The sequence below is a fragment of the Bos mutus genome, chromosome 6 (genome assembly GCF_027580195.1).
Source record: "Bos mutus isolate GX-2022 chromosome 6, NWIPB_WYAK_1.1, whole genome shotgun sequence".
NCBI lineage: Eukaryota > Metazoa > Chordata > Mammalia > Artiodactyla > Bovidae > Bos > Bos mutus.
The window spans coordinates 61,271,748-61,284,812 of NC_091622.1; the positions used below are offsets into that span (position 1 = coordinate 61,271,748).

At 37.9% G+C, this 13,065-nt stretch overlaps 1 protein-coding gene across 6 annotated transcripts in view; it reads right to left on the minus strand.

Moving 5' to 3' along the window:
* ATP8A1 (ATPase phospholipid transporting 8A1) overlaps positions 1–13,065 on the minus strand; it is a 236,490-nt gene that overhangs the window by 39,708 nt on the left and 183,717 nt on the right. For all 6 annotated transcript variants that reach the window (XM_070372338.1, XM_005908123.3, XM_005908124.3 and 3 more), the window contains 3 exons: positions 8,743–8,817; positions 8,516–8,638; positions 5,137–5,215 (listed from right to left, as the gene is read on the minus strand). In XM_070372338.1, coding sequence (XP_070228439.1) covers positions 5,137–5,215; positions 8,516–8,638; positions 8,743–8,817 — 277 coding nt within the window. The remainder of the gene's footprint in view (positions 1–5,136; positions 5,216–8,515; positions 8,639–8,742; positions 8,818–13,065) is intronic.

A 13,065-nucleotide genomic window follows, 5' to 3' on the forward strand; every position in this document is an offset into this window, starting at 1 on the left:
AGCCTGGTGGCCTACAGTCCTTAGGGTCACAGAGAGTCGGACACGACTAAAGCGACTGAACACACAACCTTAAAAAAAATTCATTGGAAAAATTCATTCTGAATGCATCTTTTACTTATGCATGATTCTGTAACCTCATGGATGTAGTTGGTTCAGCTGATAACTCAAACAATCCCCCAGACATTCTAGTGGATAAAGCTGCTGCCTGTTGATGTGCGGCTGAAGTACTTCATGCATACTTCCCATTTGGTCATGCAGAATATTAGGCAGATGTGTATCAAGTTTCGGGATTTAATAAAAGTATTAGGTTTACAGCTTCTTCAAGGGTATTCTTAAGGGAAACTTTTTTTTTTTTTTAATGTGGGTGTGTGGTAGTGAAGAATATAATGATTTCTAGTACAATTGTACCACTGTTTGTGTCAAGGTACCAGGAATTTTGCCCACTGCTGCTTTTGCAGCAGCAATGAAAATGACAAATAATGTCTTGATAATATAAAAAATGTGAAACTATGAAATTTTGACCTCATTCATAGACCTCAAAAGGTCTTGAGTATTCTCAGGCGTCTATAGACCATACTTTGAGAAACACTGAAGCAAGTGAATGAATGTTTAGCCAGATATTATACAACCATTTCTATCTCTTCTCTATCTCATCTTTTCAAAAGCTAAAGAAAACAAAAACTTCTTATTTGAAAACAAACAAACAAAAAAAAACTGAAAAAAAGTAGAATGTTAAAACACAATTTATGCTATGTGTCATTTATCTCTTGAAAAGAGGAAGTGCATGTTCTCTGGACTTGGCTAGATTTGGGTTCCCCAGGCAGCACCCCTTGTGAATTTCTTCTGCTGAGGCTGGACGGCTTGGCAGTTCCCCAGACAAATGCAAAGGGAATCCTGGGATCTGTTTTTCTGGGGCTGGAATTAGTTGGGAATTCCTTTCAAACCTCTTGTTGCTAAAGTGTTTTGAATTGGTAAGGTGTTTTGGATGCTGTCTGCTTTGTGCTACTTAAAATTTTTTTTTTCTAATTTAGAGTACCTAAAAGCCTTCCTCCGGAGAAGGTGATGGCACCCCACTCCAGTACTCTTGCCTGGAAGACCCCATAGATGGAGGAGCCTGGTAGGCTGCAGTGCATGGGGTTGCCAAGAGGCGGACACGACAGAGTGACTTCCCTTTCACTTTTCACTCTCATGCATTGGAGAAGGAAATGGCAACCCACTCCAGTGTTCTTGCCTGGAGAATCCCAGGGACGGGGGAGCCTGGTGGGCTACCGTCTATGGAGTCACACAGAGTTGGACACGACTGAAGCGACTTAGGTAGCAAAAGCCTTCCTCAGTGATCAATGCAAAGAAATAGAGGAAAACAACAGAATGGGAAAGACTAGAGATCTCTTCAAGAAAATTAGAGATACCAAGGGAACATTTCATGCAAAGATGGGCTCGATAAAGGACAGAAATGGTATGGACCTAACAGAAGCAGAAGATATTAAGAAGAGGTGGCAAGAATACACAGAAGAACTGTACAAAAAAGATCTTCACGACCCAGATAATCACAATGGTGTGATCACTCACCTAGAACCAGATATCCTGGAATGTGAAGTCAAGTGGGCCTTAGGAAGTACCACTACGAACAAAGCTAGTGGAGGTGATGGAATTCCAGTTGAGCTATTTCAAATCCTGAAAGATGATGCTTTGAAAGTGCTGCACTCAATATGCCAGCAAATTTGGAAAACTCAGCAGTGGCCACAGGACTGGAAAAGGTCAGTATTCATTCCAATCCCAAAGAAAGGCAATGCCAAAGAATGTTCAAACTACCACACAATTGTACTCATCTCACATGCTAGTAAAGCAATGCTCAAAATTCTCCAAGCCAGGCTTCAACAATATGTGAACCATGAACTTCCAGATGTTCAAGCTGGTTTTAGAAAAGGCAGAGGAAGCAGAGATCAAATTGCCAACATCCGCTGGATCATGGAAAAAGCAAGAGAATTCCAGAAAAACACCTACTTCTGCTTTATTGACTATGCCAAAGCCTTTGACTGTGTGGATCACAATCAACTGTGGAAAATTCTTCAAGAGATGGGAATACCAGACCACGTGACTTGCCTCTTGAGAAATCTGTATGCAGGTCAGGAAGCAACAGTTAAGAACTGCACATGGAACAACAGACTGGTTCCAGATAGGAAAAGGAGTACGTCAAGGCTATATATTGTCACTCTGTTTATTTAACTTATATGCAGAGTACATCATGAGAAATGCTGGACTGGAAGAAACACAAGCTGGAATCAAGATTGCCGGGAGAAATATCAATAACCTCAGATATGCAGATGACACCACCCTTATGGCAGAAAGTGAAGAGGAACTAAAAAGCCTCTTGATGAAGGTGAAAGTGGAGAGTGAAAAAGTTGGCTTAAAGCTCAACATTCAGAAAATGAAGATCATGGCATCCGGTTCCATCACTTCATGGCAAATAGATGGGGAAACAGTGGAAACAGTGTCAGACTTTATTTTTGGGGGCTCCAAAATCACTGCAGATGGTGACTGCAGCCATGAAATTAAAAGACGCTTACTCCTTGGAAGGAAAGTTATGACCAACCTAGATAGCATATTCAAAAGCAGAGACATTACTTTGCCAACAAAGGTCCGTCTAGTCAAGGCTATGGTTTTTCCTGTGGTCATGTATGGATGTGAGAGTTGGACTGTGAAGAAGGCTGAGCACCGAAGAATTGATGCTTTTGAACTGTGGTGTTGGAGAAGACTCTTGAGAGTCCCTTGGACTGCAAGGAGATCCAACCAGTCCATTCTGAAGGAGATCAGCCCTGGGATTTCTTTGGAAGGAATGATGCTGAAGCTGAAACTCCAGTACTTTGGCCACCTCATGCGAAGAGTTGACTCATTGGAAAAGACTCTGATGCTGGGAGGGAGTGAGGGCAGGAGGAGAAGGGGGCGACGGAGGATGAGATGGCTGGATGGCATCACTGACTCGATGGACGTGAGTCTGAGTGAACTCCGGGAGTTGTTGATGGATAGGGAGGCCTGGCGTGCTGCGATTTATGGGGTTGCAAAGAGTCGGACACGACTGAGCGACTGAACTGAACTTCGATGATGGACATTCCTAGTTTTTCATGCTTACACTGATTTTGCGTTAGGAAAATAAACTACGTAGAAAACTTACCTAAGTCCTATATTGTACCCTGGATTCAACACCCTGGATTTCCCCAAAGTGAAAGCAATCCAAATGTCCATCAATGAGTGAATGAATAAACAAAATGTGTTCTATCCATACAATGAAATATTATTCACCCATAAAAAGGAATGAAGTCCTGATTTATGCCACAATAAGGATCAGTTAAATTCTTGTATCACAACTCCATTTTTATGAAATGCCAGAATAGGCAAATCCACAGAGACAAAAATCAGTGGTTGTCAGGGGCTAGGGGAGAGGGATAGAAAAATGAGGAGTGACTGCTCATGCATAAAGGGTGATGAAACTGTTCTGGCATCAGAGAGTTGGGGCAGTTCTGTGACTATACTAGAGACCACTGGATCATATAATTTAAAAGAGTGAATTTTATGGTATGTAAATTTTATCTAAAAAATGCTATTATGATTCTCCTGGCCCACTGGGTCAATATTTTATATTTAATTAGATTTTACTACAGCTATTTCCAGGGTCTAGTAATGAGAATCTTTTCACTTTGTGCTGGCAGAGCAATGAATGTAGGAAGGAGATGAAAATCTTCGACCAGGCCACGAAGCTGCTGCCTTGTCTGCGATACGCACTCCCCGACTCATGCCGCAGCTTCTCATGAAGGCGTCTGTGATGGACTGGGTGCCCACAGTGAGCCAGGCGCTGTTGTGGGCACTATGGAAACAACAGCGAACTTAACAGACAGTACCCTGCCCTTCTGGAGCTTTGGTTCTAACAGAGGAGCATGGTAATTAAAAAAAAAAAAAAGCAAATATATCACACCCACTAGGCAAGCACCAAGAAGATACAAGAGGATGAGGAGAGAGAGTCAGGGGCAGAGGGCGCGGGGTTGGAGGGTCTCTGAGGCAGGGTGATCCGGGAGTGTTTCTCCAAGCACAGACCTGAGGGTGGGAGGAGAGAGCTGCTGGGACACCTGGTGAAGACGAGGAAGAGCGAATGGATGGCCTGTGGGCTGGAGCACAGCGAGGGTGGGAGCTGGCAGGGGGGGCAGTGGTGGGGTGGAAGGAGAGCCAAGTTGGCCAAGGCTGGGGCTATGTACTTGGTTCTAAATGTGATCGAGTCTGTGGGGTTCTGAGCAGGGAGGCATCTGGTCTGATTTACGTTTTATGAGGATGCCTCTGGCAGCTTGGAGAGGAGGCTGTTGGTGGGACAGAAGAGCCGGCCCTGCACCTTATGGGCCAGTGTTAACTCAGCCGCGAGAACAGCTAGTACCTCTGAAGGGCGCGCAGACCTCGGGTGGCGTGAGTGTCTTGTTTGAGGTACATGTCTGTGAGCTGAATGTTCAGCCGTCTTCCTCCGGATCCCAGGGCAAGGTCTGCTCCGGACATAGCAACACCAGCTTAAGCATCCCAGGGACCTCTTCTCTAAAGTGACTACTTAATCATTTTTATGTGTATAGGAAATTCACCATGATCCCATCTCTCAAAACTGACACAATAACATCACCCCCTCAAAACAAGCAGAGATAAAAGCTTACACTCCAAGACGAACATAAAAACATACTGAAAATCTCATTCAAAGCTGCAGCTCAAGTACTTGAAAATACTAGCATGTCTGATGAGGTTCAGTATAAAGAGCTGATACAAGTCTCACAGGTATAATAAACAGACGACGTAAAACATCAGCACTGTTGTCTCCTAACTATACATCAACAGAGGGGAAAAAAAACCCTAAAATTTCACTCTCTGCAAGTTTGAAAAACATGAGAAGTAGAGAAGAAAGGCTTTGCATATATTAAATCACTTTGCTCCCAAAGGAATAGTAAAAATCTTTAAAGTGTGTACAACTTTTAAATGCATGTATTTTAGGTTAAGGAAGAAACATCATAAAATGAAACACCGCTATAATTTTTAACATATATTGACAATGAATTATTTTTCTAAAAAAGTAAAAAGTCACATCTTAGCATTCATATCCTTCCTACTTACCATATTGAAGGGCTTTTAGTGGAAACCAAAACAGAATAACTGAGTGGAAGAGGCCATTTAAACAATGAACCCAGAAAACCTGAGGGAAAACAAAAATCCATGAGAACCATTTGCGATAAACTAGCTCTGTGAACTCTGACCTTTCTTTTTATCTGTGAGCTAGATTCACAAAACGTGTTTCTGTCGGGCCACCACTGTGAATTAATAGAACTGACAGACACTTTCTGCCTCTTAGACCTTCATGGGTCATTTATTTATTTTTATGTTTCTCTAAATGTTTTTTCAGCTTCACTGAAATTTTTTCTACTTTCTAAAAACCAAGGATTAAAAGTTTAAATTTCTGCCTGAAGAAGAAAATAAAATTTAAAATTACTGTTAGATCATGAAATTCTTTAAGTGGGACTATTTTCATAATTTCAGACGAACAGACTTTTGAAGAGATTGTAATTTGGTGAGATCCCTACTTTTTCTTTTCCATGTGCAATAAAAGTGTAAACTTTTAAATGGTAAGGATATAGTGCATTCTCTTTTTCCAAACACACCCACAGCACAACACTAAAAATAACAAGTGTAACATTTAAATTGCATAGTTCCTCAAAGCAAAGCCCTTTTACCAGGACTTAAGTTACAAAAGACTTTCACAATTTGAAAACACCTGTCAACATCAAACTTCATACAATTATAATATCATTTAATAGTTATTGCTTTCTCATCTATTGTATTTCATTAACAAGAAAGCAAGTATCACTAGCCTTTTCTTTGTAACATGGATGTAAAAGATTAAGTTATAGAAAAACTGTTTAGAACGCTCACAGCCCTTTGAAGGGCTGCAGTTTTGTCCCTCAGAAGTGCTTCTTGCAAACAAAATGTATGCCAAATAAAACTGGCATGTATTAAAATAGTTTTAAGCTGTTCAAACAACAGAAATTAAGTTGCCTGCCTCCCAAAATTTTCCACTGTGATCTCAATCTCCTTTGTTAGTTCACCCAGCCACACTGGATTGTATGATCCAATTTACGCTCCAATACATTACACATTTGAACTTATGTTACTCATTAACCTTTGTCTCTTCTCCTCACTATGTCATTACTGCAAGTTTTTATTTGACAGAAAGCACAGGTGGGTGCAAGAAAAATTAGTTCTACTTTTCCATTTTCCTGACCGATACTTATTGTCACATGTTAATCCTTTAACCCCTGTCACGACCTCAGCACCTCCGACCCTTTTTACCATAACAAACGTAATCGTCATCATTCAGGGTAACAATGCTTCTACACTGGGGACCTGGAGCAACTGCTGTGTATACAACTGTGCATTCTGTAACCATTTGTTCCTGAATTTTAAAATGTTTATATGGGATTTATTCAAACAATTTTCACTGAAATCATTAGAAAAATCCATAAACCCTATAAAAATTGCTGGCAGCTTGTGTATCTATAAATATTTAAATGAATACAGAAGTTGTGTACTCTATTTGGATTGATATGGTGACTTTTCTAAATGCCAGGGCTTTGCAGACTATGAGATACTTTGTATACAAGAAGAGCAAAAAATACAAGGAAGGCTGCTCTCACCTTAAAACTATATATGACCAGTTACACTTTCTCACTGGCCACAAGGCTTTCCAAGTTGCCATATACAAAGGGTACAAAAGGATGTGACTTTCTAGGAATGGTTTTGGGTAATCCTGTGACGATCGGTTTATAAGCAACAGGAGCAAGGTCAAGGCAGTGGCTGGGAAGCTAACTCTCAAGAGACACCATGGAGCCTCAGCAATGGGAGATGGGGACGTGTGGCTGAGGTTGATGTACTCTGGGCTGGTAAGGGTTATTGTTAGCCTGCCAGAAAGTCTGGAACCTTCCTAGCTCTCAGATTACATTTTCAAGGAAACAAGAGCTCATAATCCATTGTATCTGCCCCAACTGTAGCTTTCTGTCACTTGAAAATACTCACCATAGGTAATGGAAAGCTTTTTAGCAAGGCAGTAGAATTTAACACAAATTGGACATCAAAGGTAAATTTTTAAAAAAGCAAAAAATAAAACATTAAGAAATTAAAGCACAGACATTGCATATTATAAATAACAACAGTTTTAAAAGACCACTAAAATACTTTATAGAACTAGTGGGCTCTATAAAAACCCACTTGTTCTCCACTCTACATAAAACCTTGTAGTTAAGTTTTTTTTTTTTTTTTTTTTAACTTAACCAAATTCAGTTATCCCATCCCTCAAGTTGTATGCATCTGCACACTGGGACATGTATGCACAGTGCATTCATGAAGACCTCATCTCAGAAGATGAATAACATCCTGGCAATAAACTTAACACCATCATTTACTGTATGAGGTTAGAGGCGCTGCCACACCAGTCTCGCTCTATTGCCCTGGTATACTGAGAACAAATGTCATTTGACAGTTTTATGAAATAATAAAATTTAAAATATCCTACATTAATTTCCTAAATTCAAAACACCAAATTAAGGTTACATATAATTATTGGTAACATAACATGCATAACATAACCAACATGTACTATATTAAATGAGAAAAAATTCTGTGAAGGTGTATTTGATACTTTTATTATAGTTTCAAAATTACATCTACCTTGACTGTTACAAAACTTAAAAAAAAAAACAACAAAAAAACAACAAACAAAACTCCTCAGTTACACTGGATAGAAACCGGAATTTTTAACAAACACTAGTGGAAACACTTTAGAATACATAATTGCAGGAGAGTGAACTATGCAGGAAATAGATATTTTTGTTGCTGGGATGAAGAAATACTGTGGATCACAAAGATGACAAAAGTCTGTGGCTTGCTATATAGGCTATAAACTCAGAATATGATTTTAGATAAAATGTTGGATATTTTATCTTATGTTAAGTTTTATGGTTTAATAATGATTGTAAATAATGATTATTATTGGTAAATGAGTTATCTACCAGAGACGATATCTTTAATGCTTAATACAATCTAATATTTCAATGAAGACAAAGTTATTTCATAAAACAGAAAATGGGTAAAGAATGATATATCATCCCTCATCACTTTGTATGTGTAAAGACTGTCCATGCCAGTCCTGGATGACTGACCTCTGAGAACAGTGCGCATTCCCCACAAAACTGCAAAAACAGAAAGTCAGAGGGCCACCCCCTCTGCCTGCCAGGCCCACTTTACTGCTGCCTGGCAAACTCCAGTGAATTGTGGTTACAGGTTAAATTCACAGCAAAACCAAACACCTTCTCAGGTCATATCAGAACCTTAAGCAAATCTGGCCTGCCATGGTCAGGACCCTGGAGTTTCCTTGGCTTTAGAAGACTGATGCCCCAAGCAACTGGAGCAATAAAGCAAGTCCCGCCGGGGCACTTGTTCCTACCTTGGTGTTGAAGTCCAGGGCATTCTGAGATGTTTTGTATAATTCAGGATACTTCAACATATTCTCCTTTCTGCATGATCTCTCAAATATTCCCAGAGTTAAGGGTGGCATTGCTGTAAACATCTAAAGTGCACAAACTAGTCATTATACCAGGTAGCCAAACGCAGGGTGATCTTCTATCTCAAAGTATTCAATAGAACAGGAGTAATTAAAAGTCCTAAACTTACCACATTATAAAGACCTATGCACCATCTCTCAAAGAGGATCTGTCCAGAAAAGCCATTCACGAAGGCAAACCAGATCTAGGAAGAAAATAGTCCAAACCTCCAAATTAGAATGCAGAAACCATAAACTCAGTGTTTAAAATCTGCTGTTACTCAACCAGTGCATAAGAGCTTCACTGACACAGTATTTTCATGATTCTCTTGAAAATGGCGTTTCTTTGCTTTACTTTTTAATTTGAAGGGATTCTTTCATAAGGTCTTTGCTATTTAGGTCAGGATTGGTTCCACTTGTTGAATCAAAAAAGAACTATACCAATAGGCAATCATAGATTAAAAAAAAATTAGGTATAATCTTGTTTCCTAAAAGACACTTTAGAGAGTATATTTTATGCCATTAACATTTTAGACCTTTAACTCCTCTTTAAAATATCTATCTTCTGGTAGTTAAAGATTTTTTTAATCATAATTAAAACTTTTGTTTATTTAGAAAATAAAATAATTTCCTATACTAATACCATCACCATTTATTGTCTTCTGCTTTGGTTATATTCATGTAGCTCATTTATATACATTCAACGATTTATCTTATGGAAATCTATATGCAGCATCATGTCCTGTTCCTTTTCTTCTTAACATTGTATAATACATATTTTCTTAAGTTGTTACATACCCTTTAAAAGATGTTAATGGAAATGGATATATATCCCCTACTATTTTGGATATTTAGCTTGCTTCTGTTTTTTTCTACTATACTTAATTCAGAACTGAATTTTCTTTCAGAAATCCTAAATATCTCAATTTCTTAGGCTGAATTACTTTGAGTAAAATATAGCTTAATTGAGGTAAAATTGACATACAAAAATGACACACATTTAATGTATACAATTTGGTGAATTTGGACATATGCATGAAACTATCACCTAATCAAGGTAACAGACATATCCCATCATCTCCCAAAATCTCCTCCTATTCTTTTTCCTTTTGGAATGAATTCTTAGAAGTAGAATTAATGTGTCAACGTATTTAACCTTTTTAAAAAATATTTCTTGATAATTATAGCCATCAGAATGCAAAATTTGAGTTTATAATATTAAAAATATTTTGTAACTTCAATTTATACTTTGATTAAAAACTAATCTTTAATAGAGTGACATATTCTTATATATTTTGCAGTTTCTTAAAAGCAGAAAACTGAACTTTGCCTACAAAATTAAGGGACAATAAAGAGAAACTTTCTCCAGCATATTTAAGACAAGTGGAAAATTTAAGTGAATGTTAGTAAATCCATAATCCCTGTGTTATTTTAAAAAAAAGCAGGACTAAAATGTAATTAAAAATCATATTGATCTGGAAGAGAAAAATGTCTGGCCCAACAAGACATAAACACAAACACAAAGCCAAACTATCACAACAACAACCAAGAACCTGTTAGGGGACAGCAGTCTGGACGTGCTGGTTAAGTGAATTTTTGAACTGGAGTTGCACGGACTTTGCTACACTTCACGTTTCATTTAACCTCATTATGGAAGCATGAATTGCTACAAATTCACCATTTATCAATATGTACCCAGGCTGGCCTCCCTATGAACAGTTTCTGTACACACATTGATCTTTTTCCTTTTTATAGGGAAAGGAATGACTGAGCGTATATAAAAACCAATGTCGGCTTCATGAGATGGAAAAGAGAACAAAGCAGCAATAGCACATGAAAAATAAGTCCAGATTGTGTCAGGGTTGTAACACGCATTAACGACAACAAGAACAAAAGCATAGAAATGGGAGGCAAATCTGAAATTCTCACTTGCTTGCCACATATATTTACAGAAAAGATTTGAACTTGTGCTCTCAACTAGAAGCCAGACCGTTCACTGCTACATGCAAAAGTACTTAGCATCTTCATGTGAAGTTAAATGTATTCCTTGGAGACTTCCTTTATTCCTTGCAGACTTTAAACTTTTTTTTTTTTTTTGGAAAGCGTTAAGTAGACACAAACTGACAGGACAGACTTCAACGCCATCTATTGTGTTTTCACATTTGGCCCTTCTGAGATGTGGATTCTGTAAATACATATTTGTGATACTCTGGGTGACAGTAATGTTTTCCCTGTAGGTGACTGTGAAGCTCATTCAGATTTCTTACGGTATGATGGTAATATAAGGAATTTTTAAACACAAACTTTCAGTTGTGGCCTGAATAGTCTATGAAGACGCAGCCTAATCTTCGTTGGTCTGAAGAAAGCTGAAGCTGCACACATACCAAATTCCTTTAAGGGACATGATTTGGCTCAAAGGTTAGTTATAAATGCATTTGCAAACATCAATACTGTATAATAGGAGACATTTATGTTAATAAATTTGTGTGTGGATAAACATTTGTAAATGTGAATGGTCTCCTGGCTTCTTTGTATGTAAATTTGGTGATTAAAACACCACTAGGAGCTTGAAATTGAGGAATCTAAATTTGAAATTTAGGAATCTAAATCAATGGATACTTATATTCAGTTTCCAATTCAAAATAACTTGCAAATAAGCTAACACACTTGCAGTCCAAGTTTATTTTAAAATGCACTACTTTACTAACTGGTTTATGAGAAAAATGTAGACATTTTAAGTTGAAAGCTATCAAAGCATTTTTGCCTTTTTATTTTTCCTAATGAAAGGTATGTGAACATGTTTCTAGAAACTCTCTTCCTGTGCTTTAAAAAGTTAATATTTTAATTTTTTTAAAAGGAGAAATGACTAGATAGGAATTGACTCTTCTAATATAGTACCCACATCTTAATATAAATATTTTGGCACTGAAGTTTATGTATTTTAAAGGAAAGAGAGATTTTTAACAGTGAAGACGTCTACCAGAAAGCTGATTTCAAGTTAGTCTGAGATTTGCAGTTTAAAGATACATTAGAAATGCATCCCATACTAAATAAAACAACACCTAAATTACTATAAACACATAAAAGTCCCTCCCTTGACTCAACAAAACCATGGATGCAGAAAGAAAACATGAGTCCCTCTGGGGAGGTATCTAAATTATTTAAATTCACAGGAAATCCATATCTCAGCACAACTTGGTGGGAAGGTATCACCTCATTGACTTTAATCAAAGCTTCTGGAAATCAGAAACGCTACACTGCCTTGGGATCTTACCGGAAAACCTGGATGTGACCAACTGTTTGAGAGAAAAGGTCTTACTTTGCTAGCAAGGAGTCAGATGTTTCAGAGAAACTAAAATCTCTAGTGAATGCCAGTCATTCCAATGAACACCTAGAGTCGCTGCTGAGTGGCCACCACAAGCTAGTGCTTTATACCGCCACCTGCCAAATCTGTTTTTATTTGTTTGGCTATAATTTATGGCAATGGAGTAGCTAGACGGTGACATTCCTGGCAGTACAGCGATGGGAAAAGCAGTTTTTACAGATAGTCTCTAAAACCCATAGTGTTCCATACTATTTCTTTATTAGCAAAGAAACTTCAGACCTGCCTGCCCTGGTATTATTTTCTAACTTTCGCGTCCCAGTAGAGGCGTGGCAGTTACAGCTTCACAGACATTTCCCTGATGGAGCATTTCTGCATATTAAACAGCAGCTTACAAACAGTCAATGAGCCCTCTGCTCCCACGCCCGATCAGCACAAAAAACTGAAAGGGGAGATTCGAGACTGGGCAGTTGTCCTCACTAGAGACATTCAATGATGTGTTTTCTGTCTATTCATTCACAGTATTGACATGAGCCATTAACATCTGCAGAACCTGTTTTAGCTGGCAAAAGTTGGGTATCTGGGAATTGATTTAAAAGGTCAATTCATTTCCAAGATAGTTGAATTATATTCAAAATACATTTCCATAAACTGCTAAAAGAAAAATAACTTAAGAATGAGATTTCCAGTAAAGTTTAGGACTGATTTCCTTTCCAATGTGTAAAGAATTTGATCAGTGTTAGTTATCTCTCAAAGAGGCTTTAAATTCAAAGCCAAGTGAAATTTAGGGCTAATCAACCACAAATTGCATAACTGTGGATTTGAAACAGAGCGTGCAGATTTAGTTTTTCATTTGAGTTTGATATATTTTATGTCTCCCATTAGTACGTAATTTTGACCACTTCATTGTTGATTGTCAAATAATCTAGATTTAAAAAGTGGCAAGTTGAGTACTCATTTCATTTTACACAATTATATTTTTGCAAGCAGATTTATTGCTGCCAGTGGCTTTAAACTCCCAGATACTTCAAGATTATATGTAAATAAACTGTATAAACTGGTATTCTTTCTAATGCCGATAAATGTTGAGGGATGAGAAAAAAAATCTAACTAGAAAGGTTAGGACTATAGA